At 32.3% G+C, this 18,127-nt stretch overlaps 1 protein-coding gene across 2 annotated transcripts in view; it reads right to left on the bottom strand.

Moving 5' to 3' along the window:
- The window catches only part of LOC118204082 (SOSS complex subunit B1), a 40,983-nt gene extending 24,828 nt beyond the window's left edge, over window positions 1-16,155 (bottom strand). The window contains exons 1-4 of one of the 2 annotated variants that reach the window (XM_085815562.1): window positions 15,838-16,155; window positions 13,222-13,270; window positions 3,985-4,123; window positions 2,004-2,075 (exon numbers count right to left, since the gene is read on the bottom strand). In XM_085815562.1, the coding sequence (XP_085671688.1) occupies window positions 2,004-2,075; window positions 3,985-4,123; window positions 13,222-13,270 (260 nt within the window). In that variant the 5' untranslated portion in view covers window positions 15,838-16,155. The remainder of the gene's footprint in view (window positions 1-2,003; window positions 2,076-3,984; window positions 4,124-13,221; window positions 13,271-15,837) is intronic. The other variant, XM_085815554.1, reaches the window with a different exon arrangement.
- Between the last annotated feature and the right edge of the window lie 1,972 nt (window positions 16,156-18,127).

Raw genomic sequence — 18,127 nt, 5'->3', positions numbered from 1 at the left:
AAATAAATGTACATTAGATCTTGTTTGTATATGAAAGTATAAAACCGTATATTTATTATAACAATAATTCATTTCTAATATCCTTCAAAGACTACATGTAAAAGTTATATAAGTTACATGATATGACGAAACATTTTTATATAACTCAAAATAAGAGGTGTCAAATTTCAAATTTCTAAAAAGTAATCAACAGAAAGTTGTGTAAATGCTTTTTATTTTATTTTATTTTTTTAATGTATACTGATTTTAATTTTTTTCCATATAAACACAATATTAAAAAACATATGCCATTTTATTATTTTGATTCTTTTAAATAGATGCTTCACAGTTTTGCATTTTGTTATGTTCTGTAAGTGAAGTAATAACTTAAAGCGACACAATTCTTAGTAAAAATTTTATCATAATAAAGAAATACATGAAACTTATGCACTGCAAAACAAAAATAAAATGATACATACAGATGTAAATAATACATATTTTCACAATTTAATGTTTGTATAATTTAGTTTTTTTTTTTTTTTTTTTTAATTCTGATATTACAGAACCACAAGCGTAAGAACATAATTTTGTACATTCTTTTATAAATTATGAACAAGTTAAAAATTGTATATCTTTTGATTTATGTACAGTTTTTTTCATTTTAACTTTTCTTTCTAAACACATATGAATTTTTTAAATCATGCACATTACATACAAATGTAATTATTATTTTTTTTTTACTTCTCACAATTGCTTAAAAAGCATTAAAAATTTTTTTTCAACAAAATAGAACTATATTCTTACAAAAACATATTCATTTCAAATATACATATAACATAAACAAAATGAAAAACTGACTGAATATCAGTCTACTTTCCAGTCAAGTAATTTTTTTTTTTCCTTCTTTTTCCTTTAAATTTACAGGCCAGAAATGCATACATTCAGATTGTTAATTTCATTACTTCTCCTACAATTTAGAGCTATGATTAATTAGAGCTTTGTGCCAATATACTTTTAAAAAGCACTGACATAAGCATCACAATCATTTTTAGAAAGGTTCTGACATAGCATCACAGCTCTCCTTAAAATGATACAAAAATCACAATAGTTGGAAATATTTCTCTTCACATTACAGTGAAGCCTTTGATATTATTACAGATGATTATCCAAAACAAAATTCTGATTAAGAACACAAATATTTTTGTGAACATAATAATTATGTTCACATCCATTTCTGAATGATTTACATAAAGAGTACAAATATTTTTTGTTAATACAGTTTGAGAGTACACGTAAATAGGAAGAATGATATTACTTGGGAACAGTTTGACAGATGAAATTTATATAAAACTTGGTGGAAATTTCATCATTCTAAAGAAATCAACAAATCTCATGAATATCAAAAATAAAAGTGAGGTAACAGAAACCAAATGTGATACACTTCAAGAATGAACACTTTAAGAATCATTCTATTTTCAAAACCAATTAACAATGAACATACATTCTTCGTCAACCACAATTTAAGCATTCACCCCAGCAAATACAAAATCTGAATCAATTTCTATAAATATATTAAAAACATATCAACAGTTTCACCATTTTATGAAAGATGAATTATGCTTTGTAAACCAGAACTAAATTCATAGTTTTAAAAATTTTTTCACACAGCATTCAGCATGCGCAATCATCCAAAATGCCAAGGACAGAGGAATGAAAGCAAATGGTTTTCTATATGAAAGTCTACAAAAATTTTTACCTGAAACCTGTGTATAAAGTATACATTTCTTGGTGATATAACAAAACTAGTAAATTTTTGAAATTTACAATCTTACTTACAGCAATACATATCTGTAACTGTATTATGCCTTAAAATGTACAAACAAAATATTAAATATCAAATATATATGATTTTTATTTAATCAAAATTAATAATGTATTTTTAGAATAATTACAAAAACAACTCTACTTGGGATGAGATATTTACAAACTGCAATAAAAATATATATGTATATAAAATAACTCACTCTCCTATTTTCTGTATTTCACCTCCTTTACCTGTATACAAGGTAAGACAACCTTTCCATATAGAAGCATAACTAGGAAGAGGAAAAATGGAATATTTAATATTTAAAATTATTTTTTGAACTTTAATGCAACGAAAATATTTTCTAATGTATTGCAGGGGAAAAATAGCCACTCATAAACACGTCTGATATCAAAAATAACACAGAAAATATACATTTCTTCTTTAAGAATTTTTATATCATTATAATAAAGTAAAAAAAAAAAAAATGAGAATTAATTAGATTATATTTTATGAGTTTGAAATTTATTAATTTCAAAACTTTTTTTCTTAAATGTTCTTAACCATTTTTTGAAAAAGTAAAAATAGTTTAATATATGTGACTAAATTTGAAATGAATACATATTTTGAAAAAGGTTAAATACTAAAGCAGGCATCATGAGCCTTATGAATACATTATTATGACACTGAACTTACACTTAATAACACTGAACAAGAATAATTAAATTCATTTGACAACAGTGTTGAGCCAGACTAATATAAATATTTTTATTCATAAGAAAGTGGTTGAGAGAGATTATTTCATGATGGAAAACATATTGGTTAGGACCAATAAATAATTTTTAGTTTTTCTGAAAATGTCACATATAATAAACTAACAGCCATATCAGATTACTAAGTATGAAGAAGGAAGGTTTTATGAAGAAGGAAATCTTCCATGCTATGCATTTAAGACAAAGTCTGAAATAATAAATATAAGACAAACTCTGAAAATGACTCAAAGAAAAGATTCTTTTGTAACATATATCATATTAATACACGTAAAAAAATAGTTTACCCATAAAAAAGTTAATTTATATTTATATTTGCTTAAAAAATTTTTAACTTTTGCATTTCTGTGCAGCATCAACATTATGCACACTTTAAATAAATAAATAAAAGCAGAATTTTTTTCCCTTGATAAAAATACGAAAAATTCACGCAGACATTTTTCTAGACAATATGTAATGGTGACTCTTTTGTACTATTACATATATTTTCTAGTGGGAGTGGAGTTCTGGGAAGGTGTGAAGAGAAGACCATCTTTTATCAATCTGGCAATTCTTTTGAACATGGGAACTTAATTAGGTGAGGATCCTCTTCCATAAGATAGTACAATTTCTTGGCTTATTTTATTTTCAGATAGAAGCCATTTTACTGGCATAAATCAGTATTTCTATTTTAATAAATGATACTGAATTTTATTTTCAGAAAGAACAAACTGATCTCTTTTATTGATAATTGAAAAAAGCATTATGCATCATTATGAAAGAATATAATTTAGATTCAATATTATTTATGTAAAATAGTTTTTTTAAAGTTGCAACACATTATGCCGATCTTTATTTGATTCTCAAAAATTGCTTTTAAAACACTTTTGCAAATCTATTAATTATAAATCAAAGTAAAGTAAATAATCCTCAGTTTTATTTTAGAACTTTGTTAATGAATGTTTTATTAGAAAAGAATTAGTTTATAATTAATGTGTTTATTAGAAACATTATGACTAACATTTTCATATTTACTTAAAGTTCTATTATACTGTACCAAGTGATGCTTAACTCTTTGATATACTTACAATATAGTATAAAAATTTGGTACTCTTCTGTTATCGGGACACTATTCAGAAATGTAAGTATGCATGCACATACATACACACATATACCTATTTCTGAATCCAATCCTCCCCAATAACAGAAGTGTACCAAAAATTTTTATAACATCAAAATATACTGAAACTAAATAATTTTAAAGAAATGTGATTATTTTTTAGTGTTAGTATTGAATTATTACATCTAATTTTTTTATTATTTATACATTGCCTAGCATTACTTTTAATTTAAATATAGTAACTGATATTTGCAAATACAATTGAAAAACGTGTGTCCAAAAACAAACATAAGCCACTGAACACACTAAATATATTTAGAAACAAAACTTACCCTTTGCTAAGCCTACAAATATCTCCTTGTTGTACATAAAGACCCGGTTCATCCCAAACAGATAAATTAATACTAGCTGTTCTATCAGCCACTTTGCACGTTCTAACTTCATGACCATCTTTTGTCATATTTGGCCTTCCTAAAAAGAGAGACAAAACATATGTTATTTAAATGCTCAAATAAAAGTACGTATTCTGTGACAAATAAAACTGGTTTAAACAATTTTAAAATTTGCTATAACATATAGATAATAAAATCACATCAATTGTTTTTCTACACAATTTAATTCAATTTATGAATAAAATTTACAGACTTCTCCAAGCAATTAACCCTCTGAGCACCATGACCAGCTTTATGCGGTCATCAGATTTTTTGTTTTGGCATTTTTAGCTTATAATTCAAGATATTTTGCTTTCTTTATTAATGTAAATATTATCTTAATGAATGTAAGTTTCTGAAAGTACACCCTAAAATAATTACAAAAATCCAGCTATTAAATGCAGGTTTTCATGACATAAAATACTATGCCACTTAGAGAGTTAATGCATTATCTGTAAATAATTTACATAAAAAGTATTTTAAACAAATTTTAGAACATAAAATAGAGAAAAATATGCTTTTAGTTTTCTCAACATGATTATAGCTTATATCTAAAGAGACTAAAAGAATTTTGAAAATTTTTATAAATACATTTTATTGCTACACACCAACATTCTGTAGACTCTCAATTTTACAAACTCCTACAGTTAAAATAATAAAATCAACAGTTCATAAATTGGAATCTATTAAAAAAAAAAGAAGAAGAAGGTTAGTCTATATTTTAGGGTACCCTTGGATTATCGATAAGTTGTTTCATTTATGGTAGCCTGAGTAAGGTTGACTTTTAATGGAACAAAACCTTGAAGGCTATGTGCCAGACGAATGGTGTTTAAAATCCAAAATGCACAAACACACTGTATCAGATGAATTGTTGAAATGAACCTGTAATGCTGATGAAGGCATGAAGAAATGACTGAGAAATGGTCTAGCAACAGGTAGAGCAGGATAAAATGTAGTTCAAATCATATGGTAAGTCTTTTAAAAATCTTATGAGGTTGATGTGAGGGTTTCTTACAATGAGATCTGTTAAGTTAACATTCATAGAGTTAAACAAAAAAATTCACGTTTCTGACTAAAAGCAGGACAGCAGGTTAAAATGTGATTGACTGAAATGGAAACATCGCAAGTGACACAAATAGGCTCATTATCTATTTTCAAGAGATACTGATGTGTCAGTCTGCAATGACCAATTCTTAGGCGAGTCAGTAATACATCCTCCTTTTGATTCCCTCTCGACTCCCAATGCTCCAAATTGGGTTTTTACCTGCCTTAATTTGTTCAGAGTTTGGCATTTCCAGAGTTCTTGCAACCTGGACAAGATCTTTGTTCTGATGTAATTCCGTATGTCTGTAAAATGGACATCATTTTCAGAGGTAATATCAGCAGATTTTGCTGTGATATCAGCGAGTTCATTGCCTTTGATGCCAGCATCTCCAGGCATCCAGCAGTACGCAATATACCTGCATTTCTCAAACAGAGGTGTGCCTTTAAAATTTCTAAGATGAAAGGCTGGCTGGTATTTATTGATTCAAGAGCACTCAGTAGTAGATGATGAACTTTCTGCTATTCTGCCTGAAGATACAGATTAAGGAATTCAAAATGGCAAAAGTTTTCACAGACAGATGCAGCCTTATGAAGTTTACTACTCTTTATTTCTTTATCACAAACAGTCAGAGTAGATGATGAACTTTCTGCTATTCTGCCTGAAGATACAGATTAAGGAATTCAAAATGGCAAAAGTTTTCACAGACAGATGCAGCCTTATGAAGTTTACTACTCTTTATTTCTTTATCACAAACAAAAGCTGTTCCGACATGATCATGATTCTTCGAGCCATCAGTAAAAATTGCTTTGTAGTTAGAATGACTGCTTCTATGCTCTAGGAAAATTTGTTGATATTGGGCATCATTGGTACTGTTCTTTAGTTCTCCAAAAATGTTAAGTAGGTGAATATTCACTTCTTGCCAGGGAGCAATACCAAAAAGGTCAAAGCTTTTGGGATGCAGATCATTTAGGTTGAATTCTTCAAGGAGTGAGTGAATGCGAAGATCAAAAGGTGGGATACATGAAGGATGTGCTTGGTAAAGACACCAGTACTGATCAGATGTCATGAGTCGGACAGGATGTTCAACCTGTAACATTTCTTTATAATGAAGATCAATGGACAACTGCTTGCGTCTGAATTCCAGAGATGGTTCAAAACAGATGGCATATAAACTTTGGACTGGAGATGTTCTGAAGGCTTCACAGCAAATCCGTAGTGCTTGATGCACAAACAAACTGTGTAAAAAAAGACACAAAATATATGTTATTTAAATGCTCAAATAAAAGTAAGTATTCTGTGATAAATAAAACTGGTTTAAACAATTTTAAAATTTGCTCCAATTTGGATCCAATTTCAGTAGCACAGAAGGTCTTGCTGATCCATAGATAACACTGCCGAAGTCAAGTATTGGCCAAGACTTTCAGTATGTTGAGAGCTTTAGCACATTTTTTCTTTAGATTTAAGATATGCAGAAAGAAAGTGAGCTTTCTGTCAAATATAACTCCTAAGAATTTTGCTTCTGGCTCAACACGGATCAAAGAGCTGTCAAGATGCAGATTTCTTTTGCGACAGAAGTGCACGCAGACTGTCATCTGGCTAGAAAACTTAACCGCTTGCCTGATTATCCCGAGTTATCTCGGGTTCGTATATATTGCAGTTAATTACTATCCCGAGAAAACTCGGGCGAAGCAGAATTTGTTAGTACGATTTCTTTTATCCCGGTTTTACTCGGTTTGGAGGAAATGAAAGAAAATATTTAGCTTTGATTGGCAGTTTGCCAAATTTTGTTGGTTGCGCGGTTCTTTTGGAGGGACTGGTCGCGTGTTTCCCTATTGTATAATATACGTTGATTTAAATTTTTTTCGTTTGCCCGAGATAACTCGGGATAGTAAACTAATATTAAAAATAAATGCTTTTACACCTTCAAAAAATTTAAAATTCAACTTAAAACCTACATATTTTGATTTGTTTCGTTTTGTTGTATTTAATAATAAAATAAAAAAATGTGATTTTTTGCAATTTTTTTTCAAAAAAATTTGTAAGGGAAGCGGTTAAAACCATTGTTGTTGGACCACTTTATGATTCTATTTAGAGCAATTTGTAGTTGTCTCTCAATGTATCTCATATCTTGACTTGACAATAGATCATCAACATACAGGGAACCATGCACTGTGGGAGGAAGTTCTCTTAAAATGGAATTAATTTTCAGGCTGAAAAGAGTGACACTGAGTACTGAACCTTGGAGTACACCTTCTTGTTGTACAAATACTTGAGAACGCAGCGATCCAATCTTAACTTAAAAAAGGTGGTTCTTCAGAAAGTTTTGAATGAAGATGGGTAATCCAGTGCTATAAAGGTAATGAAGAATTCCATGCTGCCAAGTTCTATCAAAACCTTTTCCATGCCAAAGAAGATTGAAACCACATGCTTTCTTTTCACAAATGCATTGCGTACTGCGATTTCTAAAAACAAGGCATTATCAAGTGAAGATCTTCCCTTATGGAAACCACTTAGGTAAGGCGATAATCTCCAGATAGTAGGTGAGACGGTGATTTACCCTTTTTTCCATGACCTTGCTAAGGCAACTAGTTTGCGCAATGGGGCGATAATTTAAAGGATTTTTCGGGTCCTTGCCAGGTTTTACTATAGGGATAACAAAGGTTCTGCACCAGGCAGTTGGAAAAATTTGTTTCTTCCATATCGTATTTTAAAGAGCACTAGAGATTCATAGGGCAGGTGCTTTATCATCAAATAACTTAAGCCATCAAGACCAGGGCAAGTCCTATCAGTGCAAGATATTACACTTCTTAATTCAAACACGGTGAGATCTTTATTATAAGATTCTGCATTAGGATGGGAAAAGTCGATTAAATCCTTTCCAAGGCCATCTTTATGGACAGAAACTCTTTTGAGTAATTGCTACTGCCAGATACAGCAGCAAATGTATCACCTAAAGCATTCAGGGTTTAGGGAACTTCGGGAACTTTGTCAAGGACTTCGGAATACAGAGTTCGGCTACTTGTAAAATAGTATCAGAGATCATTTTTACTGCTGTATTAATGTCCGTATCGTTTACCATTTCTTCAGTCAGCACAGCACAAGATGCAAAAAGATCCCAATCAGCTTTATCGTAAAATAAGCATGGCTGTCTTGAGATCTTTGATTTTCCTGTAATATTTTCAATGACTGGGAAGTGGTCACTATCGTAGAGATTCTCCCCTACATTGAAAGAGCAGAAAGCTAGTAGAGATGGAGAACAAAAAACCAGATCAATTGCATGAAATGTTCTAGTTGGCTGATGAAAGACAAATATAATGATCTTCCATTAATTGTTCGATTTGCCGGCCCCTTGAATTAGTGCCCCTATTTCCCCATAAGGTACTATGGGCACTGAAGTTACCCAAAAGCAAAACAGGTTCTGGGGCTGCTCTATTATTCTGTCCAACTCTAACTGATCAACATGCTCATGTGGGGGTACATAAATAGTGCATACAGAGATTGAAAAGCGTAAATTAATCTGAACCGCCACAGCTTGAAAGGAGGTCGTCAAAGGGAGAGCAGTGTATGGGTGATTGTGAAAGGCGATAAGGCCCACACCACCACAGGCACGATTCCCAGATGGGTTGTCCTTTCTTACTGTGGTATATCTCCGTATCTTAGCATGTCTGCTTGGTTTTAACAAGGTCTCCTGAAGTGCAAGGCAGGTTTATACATGTTGATTAAATCCTCGATATTATCCAGGTTTTGACGAAAACCCCAGCATTTCCCCGAAATAAATGTATCTGTTATGAATGCTTGTTTTGGCGGTGTTGTTGTTTTGACTTTCGAGGCAAAAGGTGTTTCGGAAGGGACAACCCTTCTTCAACATCCATTTCGTCTGAGATGTCCTGAACTCATGCTTGCAATAGAACTTTGACTGGGGGTCCTGGGTTTTGCTTATTTTTCTCTTTGATACCATCACTATGTTTGTTCTGTTGGTCATCCTGTTTTCCTTTGGGCGCAGTCACCGGTGTACTACTTTCAGGTTTTTTCCCCTGATTTTTCGTTTCTAGGATCTTCTGTCATTGCAAGTTCTTTTTTCTGTGCGGTTATTGTGGTTTGCATTGATATTGATCTGAATGATTTTGTTGCACATGCATAAGATTTATTAGGTCTTGGCTGATTAGAAAGAACAAGTCTTTTGGCTTCTGCAAATGATATCTTTTGTGTAACTTTAATGCTTTGAATTTGTTTTTCTGTTTGCCATTTTGGACATGATCTTGAAAAAGCTGGATGCTCGTCTTTACAGTTTATACACAAGGGGAGGCAGAGTAGCCTTCACTAGCATGGCTTACGATGAAATATCAAGCGCATGTGAGGCTACCACGACAAGAGATCTTTCCCTTTACAAAGCACTGATGCATTGAATTCGGTATATATGGCCTGACTGCACAGTTTAGGTATCCAGATTTGACGTTTTTAAGCAGGTTAGGAGACTTGAAAGTAATTATGACATGTTTAGTGGGAATGAGTTGACCTTCTTTCCGTATTTTGATCCTACAAGCACCACACACGTTTTGATCTGCCAACTCTTTAACAAATTCCTCTTCAGTTACTGACAATAAGTTTATTTCAGAGATTACTCCTCAGGACGAATTTAGAGTGTTATGTGGTTTAACTGGAATGTTTGCTTGCACTAATTTAGTTAGTTTCAAAAGACTATTAGACTGCTTTCCAGACACAGTTTATATTAAAAAGTCTCCAGACCAAAGTCTCTTAATATTGTTCAGTTCTACAGAAGACAAAAGATGTTTGTTTATTAGAAAGGGTGACATTTTTTTCAATTCTTCAGAACTGCTTATAATTAAGAAACGTGGACAAAGTACATCTGATACAGAGCTTTCTATGTCGCTTCTTAGTCTTTTGGTCACAATCGGAGTATCAGGTACATTGTAGGAGCAGGAAGGTATCATAGCATTCATATTTAAATGGAGAAGATTCGGGTCCAACTGCCCCACCCACCATGGAGCCCAACAAGGGGACGCAGATTCCTACGCCAGAGCTAGCCGGACCTATACGCAAACTGAAGTCCCGCAGTCAGCTTTCCCAAAAGCAGGTACTCCCGAGAGCTTGTCCCCAAGCCACTGACACAAGGACTACTGACCAGCCAATTGACACCCATGAGGATGACAAGATGCCTCCCTTTAATTGAAGCAAAGGACAAAGTAGTGTGTTGGGGACAGTACCTCGCCCCTAAACTACCAGGACCCTCCTTTCCAGTGACATGGGTCTCCATGCACTGCAAACACGTGGGCAGTTTTCTCGCCACTCGAAGAACTACGGACAAAGCTGTTCCAGTTTCTTATGATGAGCCCAAACCTCGGAAGAGGAAACCACACGGGAGAAGGAAAACAATTTAGAGGAGAGAAGGCAGAAAGGAGGTGAGATCACTGAGGCTCCAGAATTGCTACATCTGATCACCGAGACGGTAATCCCCTAAAGGATCTTCACCTGCTATGCTTTAGCTGGGCATGTTGGAACGGCCTTCACGCCTAGGGAGGGTATACCAGGAGCTATGCTCCTGACGTGCTTCGCCCGTTCCGCCCAGTGACACCCCTCCCCGCCACGTTGAGGCAGCATAGCAAGACTTGGGAGGGTCTGAATAGTTGAATGTTATGGAAACACTATTATGATGTGATTAGTTGTAATGCATCATTGCAGTGATTTGAATTTTTCAGAGCTTGTTTCTGCGCTAGATGCCGTGCAGGAAGTACATTGCTTATTTTGTGCTGTACACCGTAAAATGGCTGCCTGTGATAAGGTTAACCTAAAGTTTCTGTATAATTTGGAATGAATGGGAAAAAGAGCATTAATTCACTGGTGTGTAAATGAAGGTTTACTCAGTAATCATTACAAGTATTCTGCTTGCATGATGAAAATGTGTATGGTCAAATGTAAAGATTGTTCAGATGGCTTTGTCACAAGAAAGGTCCAAATGCTCACTATATAAAGTGTTCCATTAGAAAGAGATCATGTTTTGAGGAAAGTCATTTGAGTATTATCCAGATTTGGATTTTTACGTGGGTGCGGGTGTATGAAGCTAACACTAAAATGATCAAGACTGAATTAAATTTGATTCTTATTTTTGTGAATTTACGTGACAACAGCAGTATACAGATTCTAGTTTAGATAATTTTACAGAGTTTTTGCATGTTGTTAAGGAATTTTGTGTGTCACACATATCGGAGGAACAAATGGTTGATCTTTGGATTATGGTAACTTGGCGATTTTTTGGCGAAAATTTGGCGACCAACTCTGCTACAGCAACCATCTTTTTTTTTTTTTTCCCGCAATTTTGTCTTCACGAAGTAAAGACATGTTTCTTTTCTTTTTATTTACTGAACACTTTTTCTAACAATCCACTAGCCGAATTACACTTATGCTAGAAATTTTATGTTACAAAACTGCTTAATCATGACAAATATTAACTGCAAAATTGGGAAAAAGTGCACAATCGCAAACTCCTTGCGTGTTTTTCAGAATAGCACATACACATAAACCATTTACACGTCAACTTATTTTTACTTAAAAAAACATCCCAGAATTGCACAAAAATGGCATTGCACACACTCTTAACTTTATCCATCTACACTGCTATTTTCTCATAAATTACAAAAATTTGCACGAAAATGCAAAAAAATTCTGTGAATCTTTACACTCGGTAAAAAGCACATATATGAAATTACCTCATCGCGAAAAAGTATATACCCTTTACAAGGATGAACATTTCCACGTATAAAATAAATAAAATATCCAAAAACTTTTACCTCTAAATTATCTATTATATTATAAACGTCACCAACGAATTCATACCGCAAACATTACAAATGGTTACAAATACTTACTGTCAAATATTTAAATTACTTCCATGCACGTTTACTTCAACTGAAACGTATACCAAATTCCTACAAACATAAAATTCACAAAATAACTATCATTTAATTAAAATATCACTAAACCATGTACACGTCGACTTATTTTTACTTAAAAAAACATCAAAGAATTGCACAAAAATGGCATTGTGCACACTCTTCAATATATCCATGTACACTGCTTTTTTCTCATAAATTAGAAAAATTTCTTGAAAATGCATGAAAATACTCAAAAATATTAAATTAAAAAACACTACTTAAAATATAAATAAGCACATACATTAAATTAATAAAAATTAGATTACAATCCTAATTACTTTAAACTAAATCATTGCTAAAAACAATTTTCCAATAATATCATATTAATTTATTTATTCCTTACATTTAGAACAATGCATAAAAATAATATCCTCAAATGATTAAAAATACTAACTTACCTAATCTTCAGAATCTTCATTACGTGGCACGCACACTTCCACTATTTCACACAACACACAATGAAGCTTAATACAAAATAATATAGTACTACAGTTTTCCAAATTCCCCCCCTCCCTTTTCCTATTAAAGAACTGTAATTCATCCATTAATGTCACATGACATAATCTCATGATCTCTCATTTCCCTCACACAAAATAATGCGTAATCGGAACTGAGTACTTCTCACATTATTACCAAAGTCCTAGGTAGTAACCCTTTATCCTTTATCGCCTCCAAAATGTCGCCAAACTACCAGTTACCATATTCCAAAGATCAGCCGAACAAATTTTTAAATAAGGTAATCATTATTTCCTTTTTGTATTACATACAATTACGTTACGTAGATAACATGTATTACCATTCCTATGTTACTTACTTTTTTTATTTAAAATGCAGTTTATAGAGATTATATATTTTTTGTTTTAATTATGCTTTGGATGCCATTTTATTGGGGAGGGTTGTAGGACGTAAACAGGAATGGCGCCAAAAAATCACTCAGGAGTACCCTAAAATATATTTTTATCAAAAAAAAAAAAAAAAAAAAAAATGCAAAAATCTCATTAATTTTTGTTAGCTTCAAAACTACACTTAGAAAAGGACGTCATTCTATAGAATGAATGCTGGCAATCATCCAATTATTATCAGATGAAACTAAGAAATGCTTAAAATAATTAAATTAATATCTAAAATGTAAAAAAGAATTACCATGCAGTTTAATATATAAAGCAGATGCAAAAACCATGAAGGGAAGCATCTAAAAGGACAAGCAAATGATTAGCATATGCAAAGGTTAGCAAATGCATGCATCTATAATGCCACTTTGGAAACACTGTGAAAAGGGTTGAGTACAGTGCTTAAGCAAAAGATTTTTTGTTTTGTTTTCAACTGCTCCCCTGTATAAGAAGCTGCAGCATGCATCACTGAAAAGATGCAATTAGTCGAGCAAACTTTTCTAAGTTTGAAAAAGGAGGAAATGCGGCTATGACCAAATTTTCTTTTAAGAAATTGGTGCTCATGCAGGATGAATTAAATTCCAGACATGAAATTGTGGGAAGGCAGTGACCATCAGACAGGAATTAACTGTACCAGCATCTATACACTTCCAAACCAGAGGATGAACATGTTATGTGCATGGCTTTCATGGATCACACATCAAGAGAACACCTATGTTTCTAACTAATTTTCTTAATAATTACCTAACTAATTTTCTTTGCATTAATTTAAAATGATTTATAGCAGCTGATATTTTCCAGGCTTCTTAGGTAAACATAGGTGATTTTGTTTTTCCCAGCTTATCTGAGAAAACTTTAGTTCACTGTACAATAAACAATTATTTTGGCAAAAAGAAGTGATATACGTTTTACTGCAAAATAAAATGTGTGCTTTTGTCAATTTTATTTTATTCTGAATTTGTAAATGTAACTAAAATAAATACTATTCGTGAATCAAGGTAAAATTAAACCTGTTCCCTTCACTAGGATAAATATATCTTTTGAGTGAGATAGATTTTTTTTTTTTTTTTTTTTTTTTTTTTTTGTATGATAATTAAATGCATATTAAGTTGTCTGATAAATTACGGCAGTACGTCTAACAGAAAAAAATATGTGCAGCAGAAATTTTTTTAAAGAATTTCTCTAACTTTTTTATATGTTTATTGCATTGAAATTTTCTTATCTTTATTATGATGCAAGAGATCCGGATTTAAGATTTCAGATGAAGAGTGTGTAACATCAAGAAATTATTAGCTAATTTTTCATTATCTTTTCAATTATGTTGTCCTTGTATTTGGCACCTGCTGTTTTAGAAATTCGAAGGCATGTGTGTTTAAATTTGCGTTTAAACTTCTGCTGAATAAAATTGGTTGATCTTTAGATTATGGTAACTTGGCGATTTTTTGGCGAAAATTTGGCAACCAACTCTCCTACAGCAACCCTCTATTTTTTTTTTTCCCACCGCCATTTTGTCTTCAGGAAGTAAAGACATGTTTCTTTTCTTTTTATCTAATGAACACTTCTTCCAACAATCTACTAGCCGAATTACACTTATGCTAGAAATTTTATCTAACAAAACTGCTTAATCATGACAAATATTCACTGCAAAATTGGGAAAAAGTGCACAATACCATACTCCTTACACATTTTTCAAAATAACACATACACATAAACCATGTACACATCGACTTTTTTTTACTTAAAAAAACATCCCAGAATTACACAAAAATGGCATTGCGCACACTCTTCACTATATCCATGTACACTGCTTTTTTCTCATAAATTAGAAAAATTTCACGAAAATACATGACAATTTTCTGAATCTTTAAACCCGGTAAAAAGAACATATATGAAATTACCTGATCGTGAAAAAGTATATACCCTTTCCAAATATGAACATTTCCACATATAAACTAAATAAAATATCCAAAAACTTTTACCTCTAAATCATCTATTATATTATAAACGTCACCAACGAATTCATACCGCAAACATTACAAATACTTAGTGTCAAATATTTAAATTATTTCCATGCACGTTTACTTCAACTAAAACGTATACCAAATTCCTACAAACATAAAATTCACAAAATAACTATCATTTAATTAAAATATCACTAAACCATGTACACGTCGACTTATTTTTACTTTAAAAAAAAATCATATTTGAAAGGTCATGATATCGGTCACCGCAGTTACGCCAACCTCAGATATGACTATCATGATATTGTAGACATAACTGCATTATCCCAGCAGTAAATGCCTGGTAAAGATTCTCCTCTGCTAAAAATTTTAAATGGTTTGTGCTGACACAGATTTTTGTAAAACAGATCCTAATTCTTGCAATAGAGTTCTCTTGATGTGTGATCCATGAAAGCCATGCACACAACATGTTCATCCTCTGGTTTGGAAGTGTATAGATGCTGGTACAGTTAATTCCTGTCTGATGGTCACTGCCTTCCCACGATTTCATGTCTGGAATTTAATTCATCCTGCATGAGCACCAATTTCTTAAAAGAAAATTTGGTCATAGCCGCATTTCCTCCTTTTTCAAACTTAGAAAAGTTTGCTCGACTAATTGCATCTTTTCAGTGATGCATGCTGCAGCTTCTTATACAGAGGAGCAGTTTAAAACAAAACAAAAAATCTTTTGCTTAAGCACTGTACTCAACCCTTTTCGCAGTTATAATCCTTTTAGATTACTCATTATAATCCTAATTTAAATCATTAAAATCTACATGTTTTTATTATACATTGAAAACAAAGCAAAAAACGGATGGACGAATTATTTCCTCTACTGCACCAAATTTATTGAATGCTAATAAACTTACCTATTTCAAGTACAATAAATACAACATTTAAGGATTTCATGCCCGGTTTGATATCCCGTATATTCGTAGGAGTAAACTCCATCATTTATTATTCATTAATAGTTCAAAATTTATCTTAAATTACGGAATATTATATTCCGAAGGAGTAATGCTACGTTTCAACAAAATGCTTAATATTTCTCACAGGAATATCGAATGACAAAGAAATTCAGAACAAAATTTAACATCGACTTCCCAAACGCTTTCCACTGTATTATTTATTCAGCGCTGATCAGGCACTCTACCTGCAAGACTCTGCCTCCTTGGCTTGCAATAACTGTATTAAACTGTTGCCATTTTACAGGCGCAAATCTCTGGCATAGTGCAGTATTCAGCGGGCGTTTTTTTAACATTTTGTGTGTTACCTTATTTTATTAAATAACATGGTCTTCGCACCTAAACCATAAAATTAATTCAACAGTAATATCGCAAAATAATTTTAAAACGAGCATATCTTTAGAATTTTCGATACACAGTCTTGCGCTCTGGAGATAAAAATGTTTTTTTTTCGTAGTTTTGCTATTGCTGTCTTTGAAATCGTTGAGTTTCTCAATCAAAAATTCATAAATGCTTTAAAAAATATGAAATAGATACTAAAAAATTTCAAATTCCAAATTTGTGCTTCCAGACTGGGGCGTAGCTAGAGTTTCCAGCGCCCGAGAACAACTGAAGAATTTGCGCCCCTTTCTGTGTGCCAAAAATGGAAAACACTTCAATAAAAAATTTCGTAGCATGAATTTGGCGCAATTTGGATGCTGCGCCCGGGGACAGATGTTCCCCCTTGCCACACCCTAGCTACATCACTGCTTCCAGATGCCCATATTCGGTTGTAAATTACGTAATTCAAAATTTGATGGCTCTAGGTACCGTTGTTTTATCACAATACGAGAAACATACATACATTTGTAGCCAATCAGCAAGAGGCGCAGCAACATTTGTCCTGTTACGTCACAACTTCTGTCTCGACATACAGCCTCTTTTTGGCCGGCGCCGTTGGAGAGAAAAGATCGCTACGCCCGGTACGAGTCTTATTCCTGTGAGTATAATAAAATATATTTTTATATTGAATGCTGTTTCTTTCAATTATGGAGTCAGATCAACCAATATTCCACTTTCAATAGCAACCGTCCCACACATTTACGCAGATTCTTCATTTTCAATTTCTTTAAATATAACACAGGACGATAATATTTGGTGGCAACAATTTGAAAAGGGAACCGTCATTTAAAGTTTTCAACGCAAAATGCGGGAACGAAATTAATAGCCCTTCTGGGCTAACGTCCTTTGGGCTAAAAAAATGGTGCGACATACAGACATATGCACCCCTCGGACTTCCAAGTGCTTAATGAGAATTTCCTGTTTTGTTCAGAGACAAAATGGACAGCAGAACTTTGAAGAAAGATGCAGTAGAAGCCCCTTAGGGTGGTTTCCGGTCATAAGGGACTAATTATTCTTTTTCCAGGTTTTTAACAAAACGAGGAGAGAGCTTTGGGTAAAAAAGGTTTTGATGCTGGAAACGAGTGAAAGCAGACGCATTTTAGCGTCGTTGCAGCGTCAGCGGCTTTTGTATGAATTATGGTTGAAATGATTCAAATATTTTAATATTTATTCAAGAATTTCTTATTAAGTTTTCAAAATAAATATTTTAAAAGACAACTTGTCTTTCCTTGCACCCAACACGGGTGTTCTGACGTTACAATGGATATAATAACAGTTTAAAATAACCAAATAAATTAACAAATAAAAAATCTGAAAGATTTCAGATTTTATATTACGCCCAAACGGGCATTTTTTTAACGTTTTGTGTGTTACTTTTATTTATTAAATATCATGTTCTTCGCACTTAAACCATAAAATTCAATTCAACAGCAATATTACAAAATATTTAAAAGAGCATATCTTTAGAATTTCTTTCATAAGAATAAATTGAATTTAATTAAAAAAATTAAATTTAAATACATTTTTAATTAAATATCCTTTGCGCCACTGCTGCAAGGAATGAAATTTAAATTTAAACAAATTTAAATTCTTAACAAATACGTATAAAAGTAAAAAAGCAAATTTAAATTCTAAAAAAAAAGAAAAAAGCCAAAATAATTTTTAAAAAATGTGCAAACATGTAAAAGATTTAATTCTCGAACTAATCTACAATATCATTTAAATTCAGAAGCATAAGCAAATCAAGTGCAAAATCTATCCATGAAAATAAATCTACTAATTTAATAAATTAAAATTAAATTAAACAATTTTT

This window comes from Stegodyphus dumicola, chromosome 1 (assembly GCF_044657685.1).
Source record: "Stegodyphus dumicola isolate Sdum_Otavi_A_Nest chromosome 1, ASM4465768v1".
In the NCBI taxonomy this organism is placed as follows: domain Eukaryota; kingdom Metazoa; phylum Arthropoda; class Arachnida; order Araneae; family Eresidae; genus Stegodyphus; species Stegodyphus dumicola.
This window is presented reverse-complemented; position numbering and strand designations above follow the sequence as displayed.